Consider the following 22,659-nt stretch of genomic DNA (forward strand, 5'->3'; position numbering starts at 1 on the left):
TTTTCAAATTGGTGTTTTTGTTTTTGTTTATTTTTCAGATATATACCCAGGAGTGGAATTGCTGGTAGTTCTAGTTTTAGTTTTTTGAGAAACCTCCATACTGTTTTCCACAGTGGCCGCACCAATTTTTATTCCCACTAACAGTGTACAAGGGTTGCCTTTTTCCCACATCCTCGCCAACATTTGTTACGTGTGTTCTTTTTGATGATAGTAGTTTTGACAGGTGTGAGATGATATCTCATGGTTTTGATCTGCATTTCCTTGGTGATTAATGTTGATCATCTTTTCATGTGCCTATTGGCCATGTGCATTTCCTTTTTAGAAAAATGTCTATTCAGTTCCTCTGCCCATTTAAAATTGGGTTATTTGTTTTTTTGATGTTGAGTTGTATGAGCTGTTTATCTATGTTGGATATTAACCCCTTATTGGTCATATCATTTGTAAATATTTTCTCCCATTCAGTTGGTTGTAGTAGGAAGTTCTAATTCATAGCTAGTAAATAAAAAAATGGTTAGAGTTTTAGTAAAGTATATTATCCTATGAAATTACGTGTATAGTATCTTATGTAGATGACTTTCCTTGAATCTGATATTCTATGGGAAGCATACTTGCTTCCATTTTTTTCAAAAATTACTCTTACTCACTGAATAATATTTATTGTGGGCTTGCTATATGTTACAGAGATTGAGCAGTTAACAAGCAACACACAAGGCCTAGCTTGTGTCGATCTGCAGGTTAATAAGTAATACAGGGAACTGTGCAGCTAGGAGCACAATACAGTTAAATAAGTATTGAAATACGAGACAAGCATGGTGTGATGGTAGCACAGAATGGAAGATAAAGCTCGGTCTAGGAGGAAGAGATTTTAAGCTCAGATAAGAAGGGAGAAAAAAAGAGGTCAGTAAGAGAACAAAGACAATGATTGATATCCTTAGGTAAAATCTGTTTATGTGCCTCCTGAGTGAGGCTGGAGGGGAGATGGGGAGTGGAGTGAGCTCTAAATAGTAACTAAATAGGGAGGATGGGAGAACACATTTGGGGTTCATAAACTCCAGTGGTGCCTGATGCTTGAGTTGGCCAACAGAGCCACGAAGTATTTTCTTGAGATTTATTTTTAAATCTCTCTTCCCTGTATCTCTCAGCCAAAGAGGAGGCTAGAGAGGCTCATTTCAGGCTATTTTCCAAACTACTTAAGAGAGACATGGGTGTCTAACTCAGAGTGAGGGTAGCACTAAAACAATGTGCATTCTCCAGCCGAAAGGATTTCTTTCATTTTGTGAATTAAATGGAATTTGGGGAACTTGTTTACAGGTGATGCTCGTCCCCATTTTATGAGTGGCAAAACACCATGAAACAATTCATGGGAAGTTCCCATTGTTCTTGGATTTGGCCACTTGTGCTCATGATTTCAAAGTCGGTGTTTAGGTAACAAAGTTTAATGACATGCTGCATCTTGCTGTAGATACATGATACAGATACTATTTGGTTGTCTCAAAAATCTGTTTTGCAAAATAGAGGTGTTTTTTCTTGCTTTCTAAATTGATTTAGCAAAGAAAATATTATTTTATTTGTTCATTCCACAAATCTGGGACTCCTGCTGTTTGCCAAGTGATGAACTAAGGTTTCTTATCTGCTAGCAAACAGTGTACAGTTTCAGACAATATTTTTTAGATATTTCTATAATGGTACATTTTTAAAACCTTTGAATATGGTAAAAGGAAGGGTGTTCTCTTTGGTTTAAGGGCTTGAAAATAAAAATAATCATATAAACACATACCTGAAATGGGAAAAACGGGATGAAGAATGTCCTTCCTGTTAACAAAAGGCTTGAATACATGCTTCCGGTTTCCATAGCAGCCCGAATAAACAGAAAAACAAGCCATAGAAGTTACTTTTTGTATCAGTGACTTGCTTCCCAAACAATAGGACCAAGAGGAGTCAGTGACAATCATAACTGATATCCTATTTAAGAAAAGTGTTTTGCAATTTTTCAGATTATTTAAACCAGAAGGAACATTGCTTGAAAAAAAAAGATACAAAATTGGAATTTATGTTTTCATTTTGAAAATATCTTTCTCCAGCTTCTTTAAAAAAAAACATTCTGAAGTCACATAAACACATGAATGATTTGAATGTTCTTCATGCTGCTGATTCGTATACTTAAAAATGGTCTATTTACATTATGTCTATTTTATTACAATTAAAAATGAGAGTAAAGTCACACAAAAAAGCAACCTAAAAAAAAAAAAATCTGCCAAACAGTCCCTGTTTTCACTAGGTCTAATTTACTTTAGTAAATGTACTTAAGAAATTGCCTTAACATCCCTTTAGAGGGAAAAAAAAACCTCTTACGCTTAAAATATAATGAAAAAGCAACAGAAAATAAGGCTTTTGATACCTCCACGCCAGTGTCCAAGTGAACTCTACAGCTGGCCTCATAGAGGTCTTCTGAATGTTTACTGTGACCTTCTAGAAGAAAGAAAAGAGGGAGGAAAGAGGGAGGAGGAAAGAAGAAAGAGAGAAAAATAAGGAGGGAGGAAGATAGTGAAGAAGAAGGTAATTTACCGTCTTGTTTTATTCCCCAGAATGATTCGATACCTCAAGAAGATTTCACTCCAGAAGTGTACAGAGTTTTCCTGAACAACCTGTGTCCTCGACCTGAAATTGATAACATCTTTTCCGAATTGTAAGAGAACACATTTTTAACCCACTTGTTCCAGCTTGTACTGTGGCCACTCAGGGTGGCTAGGGCAGGATTTCGAACAGTAAAGGGAGATGGAAAAACCTCTTTGCACATGATGAATAGCAGCAGTGCTTCTGTATAATTGGCTGGGGACAATCACACATCCCTCCCCCTGAGGTGCAGCCATTGCTTTTAATGATTGAAGTCTGCTATGATTTGTTGCAGGGTGCAGTTGTTTTAGCATCTTCAGGGGGCTCTGTGTGATTTGAAGATTGTGTCTAGAACAAAGAGACACCTGGGCTTACTTAGTGAAGATAGACTCATGTTGCAGAGAGAAGGCTGAACCAAGACCCCTCTGAACCATTTTACCTCTCCGCTTTTCATTAATGAAAGGAGAAGTTTGGATTACTGAGAACCCTCCCAACTGAAAATTATTTGCTTTTATGTTAGAAGTTATATGGGCAATAATTTTTTTTTCCAAATAAATGAAAAAAAAAAAAGAAAAGAAAATAAACTAATGAAAACACCAAGGCAAATATCGGGAAGTAGCCATGTACCTTTCTTGATATACTAAAATCTACATGATGAAAGATCAATCCATAATTGATAAGCTGAATAAAGATTCCTTCATATGAAAGACAAGCAAACAGTGCTGCTGAGAGTGACATCGGATATACTCACTTGGCCACGTGGATTGTCATCAACTAGTTATTGAACATCTGCAATATTTGTACCATTGAACTTGTCTTTGGTTGTCAACAGGATTGAAATGGCAAGTTTAAATCACCCTACATTGCAGACTCCTGTTAAAGCATAATTTTAATGAAAAGAAAAAAATGTACCCAAACATATAGTTTATTTTTTAGTAATGAGTGATAAATACATCTTTAGATGATTAAGTGGAATTTGAGAATTTGATAACTAAACTAGAAGCATAGTGTTTTGACTAATCAGAAAAAAAACAGTCTGTACCTCTGTGTTCCACTTAAGAGTGGTGGTGCATCTTTGCACACAAGATGCAGTGTTTTCCTACTGTGATTTTCGTATGCATTTGGTTTGGTTCAAGGGCATTGAGATCAATGGCAGTGACTGCAAAAGATGTTTGTATCCCATGGAGACAGGGCAGTTGTAATGGACAATATTTTTAGGGCAAGATAGGAGTTTCAGTTACACACTTGTGCCCGGTATAGCAGAATTTTGTTTCCGTGTAGCCAAACGCAAATATATGAATGAGACTTGGTGGACAAACATTCTAATTTCTTGGGTTTTCATTGTTTTTAGTGGTGCCAAAAGCAAACCATACCTTACGGTTGATCAGATGATGGATTTTATCAACCTTAAGCAGCGAGATCCCCGGCTAAATGAGATACTTTACCCACCTTTAAAGCAAGAGCAAGTCCAAGTGTTGATTGAGAAGTATGAACCCAATAACAGCCTCGCCAGAAAAGGTCAGTGGTCAGTCCACCTCGTCCCACACCAGAGGGAAGCTCTTGTTTCTAATTGTGAATGGGCCACCCCTGATAGTTAAGGGACGTCAAGGATTGTTTAAGGCAGTTGCCCATATTTGTATGCCTGCTTTTCTTTCTAACTTAAATCACTGGTGGCTTAACCAACAGATTTTTTTTTTTAAACTTTGTTTAGTATGTTATGTTTTTGCTGTTGTTATGTGTACGTATGGGTGTAACATAGCTTTTTAAATCTAATTATTTATCTTGTTTGTCTAATCATTTGTTTTGTTTTTAATTTACCCAGTGACTGAATGCATCTTTTTTCAGACAGGAAATTCACTATCTTAAAGGTTGCCCTTTTGGGTCTATTTCTAGTTCTGTGACATGACCCACAGCTTTTTCTAAATCTCTAAACTTAAAGAGAATATTCAGTCCATTAAACCCTTAGCTTATTCTAGTTTGCACTATTGATGAACTTTTCAACTTGAAAAAAAATATTATAAACTTCGGCCTTTTTAGAAAAAAAGTCAGTGTTTGTAGAAAAAAATCATGTCTAAAAATTGATATCAGAGGGACAGCACTAAGTTCCCTGGAAGTTAGTGAGATATTCATAGTTCTGGTTCTGGAGAAATGACATGCCAAAATGAGATCATGAAGATTTAATTGCTGGGAGTTTTCAATTTTATGTGGCATCATTGTCTTCGAACAGGGTCAAAAAGCTGTTCCTTTACCACTAAGACTAAGTTTCATCTGGATTGAAATACCTTCACAGAGAAAATGAGTGTGTTAACACCGATGTTATTGTAAATTGCCTAGAAATTCCATAGGGAGGAGATAAAGGGCAATTAACCAACGATTAAGAAGAAATAAATTGCATGTTAATATGTAGGCAATTTATAACAAATAGCTCTAGCAAGCTTATGATCATTAATAAGAATGGTTATCATAACAGTAGCTTAAAATTTTTTATTCTATTGTATTTTCCTGCAGCTGGTCCTCTAAATGAGAAATGAAAGTATTAAGTATCAAAGTGGAATCTTATCCTTAAGATTATTATTGCTATTACTGTTATTATTTGGGAATTTATAGATGAATTTTTTTTAGGTTTTGGTTCTATTATTTTTCATATTTTAGTTTTAGTTTTAGTTTCTTCATCACGCACTTTGTCTGTGTTGTGGTCATCATTCTTATTGTTGCCAAGGTCAAAGGAAACTGACCCAATACACATTGGTACACATTGGTGTTGCCAGGCCTGTCCCTCCAGCCTCCTCAGAGCTGACTCCCTTTTTTCCCTGGTGCCTCAGAGATAGGATTTCTCCTTACCGTTAAGCAGGGAGCAACTCCTTGGAGATTTTGCCCAGATAGCTTGACAGTTTCCTTCTGAAATCCACCAAAAATTAACACTGTGTTTTACCAAATCCAACAAGACTTCTGAAAACAGTTTGCTTAGAACTTCAGGAAAACAAAAAGCTTTTGTGAAACCAATGAGGCACTTCAAAACCTAAGCTCCACCCTTTTCTCCTCCCTTCACACCACACTGCTAATGGTCCATGCTTCCTCTGCTGTGTGATGCCCCCGGTACATCACACTCTGCTGATGAGGACAAAGTAGAAGATACAAAGGAAAATATTACAGTAGGTTATTGTAAAACTCCATCATCTTGGAAGAACCAATTTTGATTCTCATGGAAATTATGACACTATCACTTGGCATTTGCAAGGGTATTCAGTGCCATCTTGTAACTGTACTAGGTATGACTTCTGTAATCACCACCAATGCACAAAATTCAGGTATATTTAATATAGCAACTTAATTTAGTTTTCTACAGTTTGATATGATACTGATCATGAAGCCTCTGTGTCAGTCCTATGTGATTTTTTTAAATCACCGTGTTCATTTCTCAACCCTAGAACTCCAGTAAGAAGATGAACTTGAGATGTCTCACACCAAGTTATTTTGTTTGCTACTTTGGCTCTGTTTACGTGAACAGAGAAGATTAGAGAGAATTGTTTTATTCTATGAACTGTTGTTTCATAGTCCAAAGTAACAATTTTGAAATCTTTATTTGTAGGAATAAAAAATTGTTAAGTTAGACCTCAGTTCTTTAGTAACCAAGAGTTTGAAATATTTTTTTCCCAAAATGAAAGTCATGTTTTTATTTGATTTTACAGTTCATAATACTTGATATTTGACTTTAAGATCTTTTCAGGAACTCCATTTTGTGTCCAACAAAGTACAGTTTTAAGAAAGTATTTGTTATATAGCTCTAATAGGATGACTGATGTGCAAGAAAATTAGCTCTCATTTATAATGTGACTTTCATAATGTACATTATCATTTTGCAAAGAAGCAGACCAAGGCTTTGTGGTTAAATGACTGACCTAAGATCTCATGCCAAGATGCTGTTCGAGAAAGCAGAGTTTTTCACTTTTAGTCAACTCGTTAATATGTTTTGATCAATAGACACATAAGAAAATAAATAGGGAAGTTTAATATTAAATTATCATCTTTCGGCTGCATAATATTACACTATCATCTTGACTCAGATATGCCCAAGAATTAATTAAATTGACAACAAAACTCAGTCTCATTTATCTGAGAAAGACACTTCTCTCGTGCCTATATTTAATATAAAGTGATGGAAATAAGATACATATATAATATACATACATAATAACACAAATACACATATACTCTCTGATATCAAGAAACATATTTTAAAATAGATGTGAAACAAATAAACAATATACAAAGTTACATAGGTTAATATTTAGTTTTTATATGCATCTTATATAATTTTTGCCCAAAAGGTAATCTAAAATTAAATGAAAAATCTTCTAATGTGGCCAAAAACCTAACTGCTAACACTGAGCATAGGTGAGCTGACTGCTAGCACTGCACCTGGAAGTGTGAAGCGAAAACCCAGAAGAGATGACAGACTTGATGCTCCGTGCATCTGGTGTCATTAGTATGTTAGCCGTATTTCCGCGCTGGAATTTCTGTTTCTGGAGATGTAGGTATTAGATTCAAAAAAGTCTGTAGCAGAGGTGTGGTGGTGTTGCAACAGGGAGGAGGCTGATTCTGGGGAGAGGAGGAGATAAGGCTAAATACATTAAGCTTGATTCTGTAAGTCACACATGCAAAAAAAATGTTCAACAATGTAATATTTAAAATATCTGGAGTATTGTTAAATGTACCACTTTCTTTGACTTGTAGACGTATGCTTTCTAAACATGAGAACATGAGCCGTATGGTAAGTTCAAGCTTTTAGTCCCACACATAAGATTGAGTTCCTTCATCTCTGAGTTCTTTTGATTGGTCTTGAAATAGAATCAAGTCAACAGAAAAGGAAAATAAATAATCAGAAGATCTCTGTGCAGTCTGAGGCCGAGTGTTCACATGTCTGGGTTTCACAGGGTTGGAATCTCGTTCCACGAGAAACTATTCTCATAGGAGTTTGGCTGCTTTTTACAATTTAAAATCACACACTGAAAAATGCTGTGGCCCCAGGTCAACAAATGTTTCTTTCTGGCCATGTTGTTTGCACTGAAGCCTAGCTATGCTTAACACCAGGGGCACACAGTGACCCCTGGCTCTTCCAAACAAAAGGGTCAGGGATGTCAGTTTGAAGACTAATGTCTTTTAGAGTTTTTTTGGTTTTTTTTTTTTTTTTTTTTGAATTATTTAAACCCTTTAGAGGAAAGGCAGTGAGTAAAATTAGCATGAAAAGTTAAATGATTCTATTGGTGCCTTAAACACATGCTACAGATCTCTAGATTCAACAGCTATGTCTGTAAAAGAAAGTCAAATTGTCCTTAAATAAACTGCCAAGCCAAAAGAAAATGGTTGAGTTTTTTCAAGCTTTTGTTCTTCCGTGAAGAGCAGGTGTTCATGAGTATTTGTTAAGCAGTTGAATTAATATAACAGATTATAATATTAGCCGATATTTCAAGGTTCATTTCTTTTTTTATCATCAGTTATTCCTCTTGGATTTTTTATAAGGTATAGTATACCAAAGCTTCCTTGCTTCACTGCAGTTAAATCATAAAAATGAAACTACATAATCTCTTTTAGTATTTGATCAGTCCTCCCTGTGTTAAGAGTTTAAGAGTTGAAATGAACTCATAATTAATAATAGCAAAGCGATTTGTTTTTAAGCAAAGCAAATAGAAGTTCAGATAGAGCAAGAATTTTTGCCCCGAATAGACCTAAGCTAATAATGATTGCATCAGTAGGAATAACCCCATTGTATATTCAGTATTGTTTTATTTTTAACATGCTCATACAAGTGAACTGTATTGTGTTGTGGGCATAACGTGGCGGGCTGGTGACGGGGGTTGGGATAAGAATTACCAGAGACTGAGAAGACTTTAGGAAGGTTTAATAGGGCCACTGCTATAGGCAACAGCGGGCCACACAGGCAAGCAGTGTTTGCATGAGCGCCCAGGGTGGCCGCGCAGGGTCTTTTATTGGGAGGAGGGGTTGTGCACACAAGGAGGAGGGGCTGCATGGTCAGTTCGTGCCCAGGCACCTGATTGGTTGTCAGACCTGTCAGGGACTTCTCTGAATGATAGGATTTATGGCTTTGATAAGGGCAGGATGTGAGGCCTGTCCGCCTAAGGTATTGTGAGCCCAGCTATCTCCTGGGATGATGAGTTTTGTTAGGGTAAACACACATCAAGAGATGTTTGTATCCTGCAGAAACGCAGGTGTGCGGAGGGTCCTGCAGAGGGGAGTAGGAGTTAAGGCTGTCAATGGATCCAGGGACACAGAGAGCCCAGGGGTGGGGGGTTTATGACTCCAGAGAGTGCCAGCTGGCTCCACATTTCCTATCATCACTGTCAAGAGCATGAAGCCCCAGGAGTGTGCTAGAGGGAACCCTGGACTTGAGAATCTTGCAATGGGTAGTAGTGGTTGGAACTCCTTCAGTTGAAAAATGACAGAAACTTAATCCAAACTGAAAGGCTGAAGCACAGAAAGGAATTGAAGGGTTCATATAAGCAAAAAGTGAAGGTATTAATGACTTTAGGCATGACTACATCCAGGGGCTCACACTGACACCATCAAGGCTTGTCTTTCATCTCCCATCATGTTCTCTGTCCTGGCTGTCATTCTTGGGCAGGCTCTCCTGAAGTGACAAGAAAGCCACCAGCAGCTCTAGGCCTGCCAGCCTCAGTACACAGAAACTCCCTTTTGTCATAGTTCCATCAAAAGTACCAGAAACTAGAACCTGGCTTAAGTCACCCACTGCCACTCCTGAACTGGGATCACTGTGAGCTGGAGGGCAGAACGTGCCAGTTGGACAGACGTCAGTCACATGATTCTCCCTAAAGCAAAGAAGGAGTCCACCACCCAAACCACATAAACTCACAGTGGGAGAGAGGTGGTTCCCTAAAATTTCAGCTGGGGTGTGCCACCTAGAAAAAGGTGAAATGGTCACCAGGCAGATAAAAACAGCAGATCCCACTAAAACTGGGTCAGAAATCAACAGGTCATCATTGCTTACCTTATCTTAGGATACGCGTTTAATCTCCTGGACCAGCCCCACCCCCTGATTTTTCTCATCTTTGAAAGTATTCCCTGAGAGAATTGCTGGGAGGATTAAGTAAATTGTCATGATGAGAAGGTTGCATGTATAAATTGTTGCCCACTAAACTCTTGTTCATCAGAACTAACGAAAAATGAGAGCTGGCACTTAGGTCAAATTATTTCAACCCATTTATGGGTCTGGAAGTGAGAAACAAAGCACTGGGCAGAGGCACTCCTGAATGCTACTGTCTCTTGGCTAACAGGCCTATTTAGCTTATTGCAGTTAATAATAAATTAGAATCATTTGATGATGAAACCTGAAAAAATGTAGCAAGTCATATCCATGCACAAATGTTCATTTCTGATTCAATCATTATTTTATCTGTGTTTTTATTAAAATGGAATTATGATAGTTTAAAATGTAAAGATTTTACACTGGGATCTTACTGTGTACTTTATCACTTAATTTTCTTAGTAGAGTTTTAAAAATCATTATTTTCCCAGCCCCATGACTTTTTACTAGGTAGAAGTTACAAGAAATAATGATTATTTTTATTAATATCTATTGTTCATCCTTGAGAGATGAAACATGCCGTGATTAAGGAAAGAGGCTGGCATTGTGTTATGGTTAAACCAGTTAATCTCAGGCAAGTGACTTCACTTGCTTAAGCCTTAGGTTCCTCATCTGTAAAATGGGATGATACCAATACTAGCAAACTGCAGTGCTCTTCCATATCCCTTGGCATCCATTGTTCCAATGCAGTCACAGCTCCTCTGTATCTCTCCAGGATCTTTTCTCAGCCCAACCACAGCCAACCTACAAGTTCCCAGGACTTCATGGCCCCAAGGGTCATTTTCATTCAAAAGACAGTACCTCTCTTTCTTGCCCCTTGGGTGGGACAGTTGTGGTACACGTTCTCTGCATTCTCCCCGAGTTCCCAAGTAGAACTGAGCCTCAGTCATCCACAACTGTAGCCTGCTTGATAATGTTTCCCTTCTTAGCTGCCTTTTCTTCCCTTCTCATTTCTCTGCTCCCTACTGTTAGTTCCTGGGTTACCTCCCAACTAAGCTACTTGCATTCAAATCCTTATCTCAAAGCCTTCTTTTAGAAGAACACAAGCTAAGACAAACACTTTTCTATAAATAGCCTTAACAGAATCTAAAGAGAAAGATGGGTAAGTTCAGGGTAGCTAAGCATTGAGGGGAAAAAAAAATGGAGGAGCTGTGCCCATGGCTCAACCCTTGCAACCTGTCACATAACTCTTAGCTGTTTCCATTCCTGAAGTCCTGGCCGGTGGCCTCAAATCATGGGACCTCCTATCTACAAGGGACTTGGCCATTTAGCTCAAATTCTCAGGTCATAGAAGAGGCGGCTAAAGAAGTGACAATGTTGAGAGTAGGACGTGTTTTCCGTGTCCCAGTGCAGAGTTTTCTGTGCACCCAGTGCAGAGTTCTCCAGACTCCCACATGGAGCCCTTTGTTAGGACTTACTCAGAAAAGATATGCAATGCCGGCTGTTTAGAAGTTAGCAATTTGCATTCATAACTGTGGTTTTCAGACTGTCCTTGACATAGCATCCTTTTATGTGTGTCTGTTTCTTCTAACAAAGCCTCAGTGGATTGGCCAATGTGTAGGAAGAACCTTTAGAGGCACTGTTTTGTTTGAGTGAGGGGAGCGTGCGTTGTAGCGGGTGATGGCTGCCCTACTCCTGTTTCTCCTCCCCCTCCATCTCTTCCTCTGCAGGCACTTCTGCCGAAGCCCCAAGAGATTTGGGGTCCTCCATTTAAAAATTACTCATCCGGAGGAGATATTGACTGACCTAATGATCTGCCTCACCATTAAGGTGGCATCCATTTAAATATTTTTAAATAGGTGACCTGTGCAGCAATCCAGGAGATAAAAGAACAGAAATGAATGAACAAAGTCAACTCTAATGATGTAGATTTTCTTCCCAAAAGACAAAGACAGATGAAAGCTGTATGATGTAGCCAGTTCTTTTCATGCCTTAATTAAGTTACTTCACTGAGAAATCTGCCCAAAAGCCACTCTAGTATTTTATTGATTAGGTCCCATTTAAATCCCACCTATTGACTCACTAGCCCCTGCGGAAGGTCACAGAAGAATGACATTATCATCTGAGAGTATATTCTAAGCTCCTCTTAACTCCATGTTTTCTATGTTGATAGACTTCACCAAGGTATTTGAGATTGGCTAAAATAAAAAAAATAAAATAAAATAAAATATTTCAAGATAGCCATTTTGAGTCCATTGTTCATTAGTTGACTTGGTAACTTCCTTTGCTTTCCTTTCTTGATTGCATTTCCTCCTTTCCCAGGAGTCAGGAATTGGGCTGAAGAAAGCAGTTGCCTGGCCCAGGAGTCCAGGGTTTTTTTTTTCTTGCCTCCTTTCTTTCAGTGACCTCAGTGTCTGCTCAGAAGCATGACTCTAGCCAGAAAGCCACAACCACGTCCATTCAGAGCTGAAACAGCCTTTGTTCAGAAAAACAACCAGCCAGGAAAAAAAATATATATATAGTAAAAGCCAAAAACAAATGCCGGTTTTAGGAGGTGAGGAAGTGAACTTGGTGGCATAATCCACCCCAGGCTGCTGAGTTGTGTTAAAATCTCTTTCCCTCATCCGACTACACCGTCCCAAGATGCCTTGCCATTGCATGTGAAAAATACTGAGATAAAGCAGATAATGACTATTTTTTCCCCTCGACGTAACCTCCTATCAGGACAAAGCATTAATAATCGTTGACTGTGACACCTTTCCCGTTCCCAGCAGGGGTGGCGGGGGAGGACTCTGGCTCAGTTAGAAGGAACAGCTTAGCAGCTTGCACGGTGCAGCAGAAAAGCCACAAAGCCACAGGCATTTGGCCCCAACATCTGCTTTACCCAGAGCTGAGTTCTATTAATAGTTGATTTTACACCAAAGGAGTGGGAGGGAAACAGATTGGATGCAGAGACTTGGCTCCATGGAGATCGTACAGTGACCACAAGGAAGCCACATGAGGTGAGGTGTGGACTGTCTCCCCTCGCCCTTAACCAAAAGCTGGGAAATGTGCCGTGGCAGTGGGAGAAATAACATCAGAAAGCTTGAAAATGACCGATAATTCCATTTATTTGTCATAGAAATTCTAGGAGCTGTCTCTCTAAACCACTGCAGTTGCAAAACCAAAATTATCTGCAGAGTAGGCATAGCGTTATTGGAAGAGGATGATTGAAAAAATCAAAGTTCTCACCTAACACTCTACCTTATCTGTAGAAAAGGAGTCCCAGATGCTTCTTAATAATGTTGCTGCTCATCTTTGCTCAGGTTTCCCTAGAAGCTGACCCTGGGAGGAGAATCCAGTAGAGTTTATTAGAGCGGTGATCCCAGGTCTCACCAGTAGGGCACTTTGGGAAGTGAGAATGAGGAAGGGAAGGCAGCCAATAAATGTTGCATCAGCATCTCCGTCCTGGGCAAATCCTAGAAGCCAGTGTAGAACACACACCTGAGTTCGCCAGCCACGGTCACTCTTTGCAGATGCTCTTAGGAAATGTTAATCCTCAAACACTCCCAGTCTGCTGTACAGGAATAAGCCCTCAGACTAAGAGATGCAGATGGAAGTCCAGCCCAACCGTATCTCCTGGAGCATCAGTCCAGTCAGCTATAATGCCATTACCAAGGGCACAGTATTCACCATGATCACAATAGTATAAAAAGGATGTTTCCACCCAGCTCTGCAGCTATAACAAGAATCTCCAGCACGTCAGAGGAGAGCCCCTTCAAGGTACTGGATGATCATTGGACTTTTTCCTTTATTCTGACATCCCTGGTGCACTTGCTAATCTAATAAGCTAATGTTCTAATCTAATAAACATATATTGCCCACCTAACTTAAGAACTACAAAGAAGTGGAGCAAAGTCAAGATAAAGTAACTTTCAAAGAGACTGTAATTCAGAGGGGAGGCTGATGGCTACAATTAAGTACAATACAAGACAAGGTGACACGCCTCCATTCATTCATCTAGCAAATATCTATTGAGTGTCTTTTATGTGCTAGAGAAGCTTTGAGGAGAAAGGAAGTTTTATTTAGTGAGGTTCTGTGGAGTGTCAGGAATGGCTCTCAGCTCTTTACCTGTTAATTTTCTTGTATCAACCTCAGAACCAATCTTTGAGTCTGTGTTATTATCCCCATTTTATAATGAGGAAGCTGAGTCTTTGAACACTCAACTTTTGCGCATTTGCTTGAGAAGGAATTAGTGCAAGGTAAGGCTAGAAGGACATGGAAACTTTGATTCCACTCTTGGCTCGTTCATTCATTTATTTAGCCAGCGCACATTTTTGGAGTCTTACTGTCTGGGTCCACTCCTGAACCAGACAGTAGAGAGGTGCACCCTTGTCTCCTTATTGGGCTCTCAATGTAGTAGAACCTCCTCTGTGAGGAAGGGTGGTGTGAAGGCTTTTGAAGAAGAAAGTGACATTCAGGGATGCTGCAGAGTGGAGGGCTGGATGAGGGACAGGCTAGAGTCGGGTGACATTTAAAGCACGAAGAGATAGCAGGGTCTGAGAAGTTCATCAGGAAACATTAATGAGCACAGCTCTGAGCCTGCCTTTATGCTGGACACTGGGACAGATTTAAACAAGGTAAAGTTCATGTTTCTAGCCCTTCAAAAGCCAATGTCCATCTTAACTAGGGAACATGACATTCTGGTTAGGGATCTAGAACATTTTGCTCTCCTTCGTGTGATGGTCAGGAACCACTGCGAAGGGTCTCCTCTGATGGAACCGGTGATAGTGCACTCACAAAATGCAGTGCACGCCTTCCCTACCTTCCCTACCCTCTGAGAACCTCTAGCCCTAAATGAGAAATCAGCCCTTACACAAATCAAATCAAACAGACTCCAAGCCCATGTTTAAGAGGCGAGGGTTCTAATCTGGGTTCTGTTCTTATCTAGCCATGTCAACTTACAAGGACTGTTGAATCTCAGTGGGTCAAAGTTTATCTGTCCTGTTAAATAATAAAATGTTGCCTTGCCTTCCAAACAGAACAGTGAGAAGTACTGAAGTTGCAGATGTGAGAATATTTTGAAAAAGGGAAAGCGCTGAATCAAAGTTAGGTGTGATTATTAAGAACTTACACACAAAACCACATTAGCAAGTTCAGCTGAATACAGGGTGCACTCCAGGGGGGCAGAGAAAGCCGTGACAGTGGAGTATCAGAGTTAGTCTGCAAGGGTGTTGAGAAGAGCACTTACCCACGTAGTGGACATTATCACATGGCATCTTGGACTTGTATTCGTACATAGTTATGGTAATAGAGCAGTTTTTACAATGCAATGGCATAAGAATGTATGACACTTTTCAGCCTAAGATAAAATAATAATGCATGAGGGCATGTATACAATATACCAAATCCAGGATTGAAAAAAAATAAATTGATAAAAAAGATAAAGAAACCAGCCAAGTTCTCGCACTCTACAAAAACACAGATAGTTGGCAAATACGAACGTTTGTGTCCAAAGACAATTGAAAAGGGGACATTTAATTGATTATTTCTGAAAGCAGGCGAATAGATTTTGGTGAGCCGAGGGATGTCAGAGCCATCTGCACTACTCCCTCTGAGCTGGTCTAGCAGAACTCACATAAGGGTCAGAGCAAATACCTTCTGTGCTTGGAAGTTTTAGGTTTTGGAGGTGCTAAACCATTGGGCCAGTAGCATCCAACATGCTCTGGTATCATTACAGTAAGAGCAGGGAATGAAGGATGATGGATGGATTCTCAGCCACCTAATCCCAGTGACATCCATGTGTGTGAGCGCCAGCTCCTGCCTAATTGGCATTTGGCTCAACAGAGTGAGACTGGTGGCCATGCTGACTGGCAGACACAGCGGCCCCTTTGCCCATCTCAACTGTGTGAAGACTCGATGAGGATTTATAGGCCATCTGTCTTCCAAGGCCTAATTTGTAGAGATTTCTCGGGGCTTCCAGGCTTTGAAAGATGTCGCTTGCATGTGTTTGGCTGTTTTTTAAAAAGGTAATAACCTGCACGTTTTTGGCAAAACAAGGTCACGAGTCTTCTTTCAGCCTTGCTCGTGTCCTCACGTTGGCATAACATGTGTTTTTGTTGTATTTCACTCTGCATCCTAAAAGGTGGACTCAACAGGGTTGGAGAATAAAAATGCTAGAGGGTGCTTTAAATTACTTGTGGAGATTAGAATGTGAATTAAGTCCTGAAAAGAATTTGAGACCTTGATAGGCAAATCCAAATCAAAGAGCTAATCCTCACGCCTCTGCCAGATGGGTCATTTGTCCTGCCTGAGCCCAGCTTCTTTTAACAGGAAGATTAAAGTAACACATTTTATAGAGATAAGTAAATCGTGGGGGGAAGAAACTCTTCCTTGGTCACATCAGGGCTATTTTTAGGACTAATCCAGGGTTCCCAGATCGAAGCCAACGGCTTTGGATGCATGGTCCTCTTCCTTTCATCATCCTCGTCCCTCCTCCAGGCCAGTGCTGGCAGAGCTGTGTGGATAAACACCATCAGTCACACTCACCACCATCTGCCTTTCCATTGCCCCAGTACCACCTCCAGATCCAGCTCTCAAGCTAAGGACCCCTGTGACCTTGGACAAGTTGCTTACTTCTCTAAGCCTCAGTCTGCTCAACTGAACAATGGGAATTAAAAAGAACCTCTCTCAGTGCTCAGATGATGTTCACTCTTCCTCTGATGGTGATGACAATGATTTACCTTCTTCTAGTACTAAATTATGTGTTCCACAGCGGGGCAGCATAGGACTTAGTGGCATGGAACATAAAGCCTGACTTTGGGCTCAAATCCCATTTTATCCACTTGTAAGCCATGTGATATTGGGCGAGTTAACTCGCCTGGAGTTTCTCATCCATAAAATAAGCATTAAAATAGTACCCCCTTCACAGGGTATTATTCTTCGTAGGGTTATTATGAGGCTGGAACGAGTTCATATTTGCATACAGTAAATGTAACTGAGCAGGACCCTATGGGGCCTTCTGGGGCAGACTCCTCCCCCATATCCTCTGCTGCAGCTCCCCTCTGAAGCCCCAGATAACAGTATCTCATGTATGTTTCCTGAGGTTTTTCAGATGCTTAGAAACCACCACCAAAGGGAAGAAATTAACTACTTGATGATCCCAGACCTTCTGGCGCCTAGGGGTTGATAGTGTTGACCGCCCTGTTCCCTCAGCATCAGCCATTCAGAGGATTGTACACGAGCTGATCATGTACCTTGCAACCCCCTCCCATACCTGGCCTTTAAATATGCTTTGCTGAAACCCTTTGGGGAGTTCAGGGTTTTTCTTGGTCATAAGCCACCCCATCCTCCTTGCTTGGCCCTGCGATAAACCTTTCTCTGCTCCAAACTTCGATATTTCAGTTTGTTTGGCCTCATGGTGTGGTAGACACATGAACTTGCCTTTGGTAACGTAAATAGCATATAAAAGTTTGTTAAATAACATACCGGAAATAGATGAAATTTATGAAGCTCTTCAAAGTTGGGCTCTTTTTCTTCCTTTTCTGTCCTGCTTGCACATATACAATCTATTCCCTTTCAAGTCTCAGAGTCCATTTGTTCCTTTTTAAGGACTGTGTTTGTAAGCACAGCCAGCCACATTTTCTTTCCTTGAACCTCCACAGCATAATTATTCCTGACTTTACCACTTCGCTGCTGCTGCCGACTTACATCTGCTTTTAGGACCAACTCAGGAGCAGTTCTGTGTTGGTGCTTTGACGCCATGATGAGGTCATTTCCAAGGTAACCATCCCAGGGGAATGAAAACACACTGAACAGGAAAGAGCCTGACTGGGGGACCTTCAAGGCACCTTAGTAATGTGCTGTGGATTCTGTTTAGGGATCCGCTTGTGACCACTCCCTGCTGTCCTTTCCCCTTGCCTGGTCCTAGAGCGCATGTAAAGTGTCATGGGCGGGTCTGGTGCTGAGGGCTGGGCGTCAGGCTCAGAAGCTTCGGTGCAAGCAGGATCATCATCTTTGTTACCTGACCTCATTACAGGTCACTTTCGTAAGCTTCTGGGAAGAAGGGGAGGGCCTACGGATTTATTTCAAATAAACTTCTTACTTGTGAATTTAAAAGGAAATTTTAGCAGAGCTGAGCAAAGAAGTTAGGAGGAGAGAATACTGACAGGGCAGGTAACTTGTCACATCAACGTAATAAAGTCCAGTCAACTCTTCTACTGTTTAAGGAGTGATCTGCTCTATTCTGAGTTATCCTCGCCCTCTCCTTCTAGTCTGTTTTGGTGGCTTTAGACACATGAGTGCTACCCTCAGGGGCTAGGCAGACGGAAGGAAAGAAGATGAAATTCACCCGTGGTTCTGGCCACCAGGGAACACCAGGGCTTGTAACTTTCAGGAGCATCTCCGGGAAAGAAGCCATAGGCTTCTCTCTTTAGGACATCAGACTCGTCTGGAACGTCCCCTACTCTTGGGGACAAGGAGGCCTTGGTAGAAGCAAGCAGAGAAGGCAGTCTTCTGTTCCCTTTCTCCACCATCCCTGCATTCCTGGAAGCAGTCAGAGTGCTTTGCTCCTGCTTGTATTGGAGAAGAGTCAGTGTCTTAGAAAGTATAAGGGAGGAAATACTCCATCTGTTAAATATTCTCACCTGATAAGTACCTGGGTGCTCAGGCTGCCTCTGTGACTCTGACTGCATCCTTCCTGGGAAAAGACAGAATGAGGGAAACCTGACTGACAAGTTATCTGTGTGGTGCCATCTGTGGTGAGATATTAGTCACTGCATGCTTTTCACCAGAAAGATATGGATAAAAGAAAACCAAGGAGATCCCTGATAAGCCCCTGACCAAGCAAAGTAGGTCTATAACAGGAGGCCTTCAGTTTCTGCCATCTGATTTCATTTTACCTAAAAATGGTAGAATCAAAGAATAAAGCAGGTGAAATTGGACTTTAAACTTTATCAACAAAATTCTGCAGTCTGGTGGAGTAGAAAAATCATGGAACATCAGGATAAATATGATGGTCTAGACATTGATCTAATTAAGCTTTCTTGAAACCACACTAAAATTGCATTTAAAATGATATTTTTTAACAGCATAATCTGGTAAGGGTGGAGACAATAGGATGAGACAATAATTACATAATTTTGGCAGCTACCTATATGTTTATAGCTGTAACACATCTGAGAAAACTGATAATAGGTTAGCCAAGTGAGACCCTGTGGACCAACCTGAGTTAACCCATGAAAGCCTTAAAGTCTCAGAAATTGATGGTGTTAAGTTTTTCTGGAAATGAGTTTAGAAGCACAGCTTAAAATAAGGAGGATCAGTTGACAGCTGTTTGAGTCAGAACTCCCACCTGGTATAAAACTAAAGGATTACTGTCAGAAGACAAGAAAACAGAGGGTCTCAGGATGACCCAGTCCCAGGGGAAGGCAGGGCTAACACTTGAAAGCAAAGTGATAAACATATGGGGTGCTTCTTCCTGCATTTGGCTCTGGAAGGCTGGCATCCAGGCTTTATTTATTTATGGCAAATGATGAAACAGATTTTTTTCTCAGGACTTGATCAGCCCAAGAAGAAAGACCTCAAGGTACTGACATTAGGGGTTACTCCAAAGAGACAAAGACTGATCCTTCTACAACGATTATTTTTTTTTTAATTCTTTTTGTTTATTTGGGGGGGGGTGGTAATTAGGTTTATTTTTTTTTAATGGAGGTACTGTACTGGGGATTGAACCCAAGACCTTAAGCATATACTCTACCACTGAGCTAAACCCTCCCCACCATAGTGCGTTGTTAGCTCATTTACTTTTCAAGTCCATATTGAGATATACAGATGCTTGGAAAGTTCCATCAGCTTTTTAGTCCACCAATTTGAAATATGGACAATTAACAATCACTATAACTCAACAATAAATAAATAAATAAATAAATTAATTAATTAATTAATTAAAACAAAACAAAACAAAAAAAAGTCACTAGACATGTGAGGAAAACTTCCTTAAAAAGTAGAAATAAGCAGGAATGAAAGTAACCTGGGGAAAAACAATGACTATGTAGTTAGAAAAAAACTTCAAATACACATATATCATTAGTATCCTTATAAGGATAATAGAACATATTGAACCACTGACAAAAGAACAATGCTATTTTTAAGGAAATGTCAGAAACATAAACTGACTCTTAGACATTAAATCAAGGGTAGCAGAAATAAAACACTCAGAGAACAGTTAGAAATAAAAATGTGGAAAGCTCCCAGAGAGTAGAGCAAACAAATAAAATTAAAAATTGGAGAGAGAATGCATAAAAATGCAAAATCTGGCCAAATAATATTCTTGAAGAAAGAGAACAGAAAATTATTATTGAGCTAATTTATGAAAATACTCCAAATAGAAGTATAATAGTTTTCAGCCTGCAGAGGCTTCAAGAGTGCCCAGCACAGGGGATAGATATAAACTTATACCAAAGTACATCACTATAAAGTTTCAAGAAACTGGGACTGAATAAAATGCTAGGAATTTCCAAAGAGACAAAGTAAATGAACAAACAAAAGAAACAGACCACATGTGTTTTTAGGATGATGAATAAATGTCTTCAAATCTTAGCAGCCATACTAGAAGCTAAAAGACAGTGAAGCAAAATTTTCTCACAAAAATCTAAAAAAAAATTTTTTCCAATCTACAATATTATACCCAGCTAAACTAGCAATAAAGTATGCAAATGACACAAAGCCATTTTTAGACATATGAGGCTCAAAATATTTAATACTCTGGAAACTTCTTAGGAAGCTACTGACAAATGTGTTTCCACTAAAGTGAAAAAGTTAACTATGAAAGAGGAAGATATGATACACAAAAAATAAGAGAGTCAACAAAGAAAAGAAGTGAATAAATGGTTAATTGATCAATCTAAATTGGAGTAAGTCATAAGACTCCAGGAAAGGCTTCATCAAGAAAATGAAACTGGGAGAACACTTGTTGTGTTGAACATATGGCCAAGACATTTAGATAACTGGGGGAGTTTGAAGTTGGATTAGAAGACATGTGCAAAGAGATCAAGCAAATGGTAAAACAAGAGGATTATTTATGACAGGGAAAGTTAAACATTGGGCATGAAAAGAAAAGTAATTATTGGCTTACTATATGACTCAGCCCTGAACAGAATACATAGTCATGGTAATATAAACACTAAGTACTGATAGAACTAAATTGTAATCTAACTATTTCAGATGGATAGGAAGAATGTGTACATGCACTCACTGTGGGGTAGAGAGAAGAAAGAGCAATATCCTCATCTCTCATGGTGAGAAGTCAAAAATATTAATAAAAGCACATTATTTTGAGAGCCAAAAGTAATACCAAAAGCATAACCTAAAAGATTTGATTCTAATCAAGGAGAAATAAAGGAGCTTATTTCTACCAGGTTAGTAGAAGCAGTTTCAGATAGCAGCTCTACAAATCAGTCTAAATTTAGCACACAACCCATTTCAGTCATCTCTGGACCATGCTGTTTCCACATAGTCGTCTCCTGCAGTAGTATCTGTGCACCAAGAGTAAAACAGAGGGGTGGCTTCAGAACTTCCCTTGGCTACTGTACCAGCTGGCCACACTCAGCCTCTTCCCACTCCTTCCTCCTAACTGTTAGTCCATCAGCAATGAAAACTGGTCAATCTTCTGCCAAACTTGGGCAGCAGAAAGATGAAAAAGAAACTAGAGCAGAACTGGACCAAAATGAGTGGGGCCAGAAGTCTTCTACATGGCCAATGTGAACTTAACGCATTTGCTAACTGGGCCCCATATTGCTCCCACTCCAAATTCTTCAGCTACATGCACATTAAAGCAATGCACTAAATGAACAGAAACCTGAAAGCACACTGAAAGGCATCAAGAAAGGATTTTACTTGCTGTGTTTTCTAAGTTCTCTATGCTCAGGACTATGATGGGTACCCTGGTGATTCTCAACGCTTTGGTAACAGAGTTGGGCACTCCCTAATAATGCACTCATTAATAACCACCACCAAGAAGTGCCTAGCTCCAGGGTAAGATCAAGATAACATCTTCTTCCTGGAGAGACTCAAGCTGATACCTGAAACAGGAGGTCAAGCTGGAAAGTTCTATTGGAAGTAGATTTCTAGAAGTCAATAGATAAAAGGAGTCAGAACTTGAGAAAATGAGAGAACCAGTCTGCAAAGCTCTTTAGATCATTCTGTTCTGTTCTCCAGAACTCCCTTCTCTGGACAGAGATCTTCCTCTTCCTAATTGTTCCCAAAGCCCATGGGTTGGCCCCAAGTTTAAAGAAGGCAATATTTGTTCCCCAGTAAGAAAGAAGAAAGAAGCAGAGATATGGTTGCTGGCCATGGCATTATGGGCAAAGCCATGTGACATTTGAGAGTTTCTTTGTACTCAAGATATTGCCAAAGAATGACAAGACATATAAATGGCCACTCGGGACCACTATTTTGTCATGCCCCTTTCCTCTCGTATCCCTTTGAAGATGGTTCCTCCCTACTGAAGTCAGACCTTTTCACTTTTGATCACCAGCCTTTCTTATTCTTTTGAATGGTAAAGCTTCATAGAGCAGTATTTTCTCCATTCCTTAGGAGATTCATATTATTCCTACTTTGGCTCTAAGTGTTTCAAACAATATATATGCTTACAAAGGTCTTTAGGTGTCATTATATGAGTGACATGTCCCATTGGAAACATACCAATCTTTAATTGAGAAAATATGGACAGGCTTTATTTTTAGCCCTTGTCAGCTGGTGTGATCCTTCTGAACTTAACTTCTCTTTCTGTTGATTTTATTCCAGAAAATCATTGCATTGCTTTTCATTATGGTTTGATGCTTCATATGATGCTTCATGATCTCATTCTAATATGGGACATTTTGTTTTAATTTAACTAGTAATCATCCCTAAAATTTTTTTTAATTTAGTAAATATTCTTGATCATCTATTTTTTTTAATTGAGTATAGTCAGTTCACAATGTTATGTCAATTTCTGGTGTACAGCA

General features: G+C 39.6%; 1 protein-coding gene across 7 annotated transcripts in view; it reads left to right on the plus strand.

Annotated features, from left to right (window-relative positions):
- The window catches only part of PLCB1 (phospholipase C beta 1), a 662,592-nt gene that overhangs the window by 441,495 nt on the left and 198,438 nt on the right, over window positions 1-22,659 (plus strand). For all 7 annotated transcript variants that reach the window (XM_064475872.1, XM_031434233.2, XM_031434231.2 and 4 more), the window contains exons 8-9: window positions 2,586-2,686; window positions 3,965-4,131. In XM_064475872.1, the coding sequence (XP_064331942.1) occupies window positions 2,586-2,686; window positions 3,965-4,131 (268 nt within the window). The remainder of the gene's footprint in view (window positions 1-2,585; window positions 2,687-3,964; window positions 4,132-22,659) is intronic.

The sequence above is a fragment of the Camelus dromedarius genome, chromosome 18 (assembly GCF_036321535.1).
Source record: "Camelus dromedarius isolate mCamDro1 chromosome 18, mCamDro1.pat, whole genome shotgun sequence".
Classification (NCBI taxonomy): Eukaryota; Metazoa; Chordata; class Mammalia; order Artiodactyla; family Camelidae; genus Camelus; species Camelus dromedarius.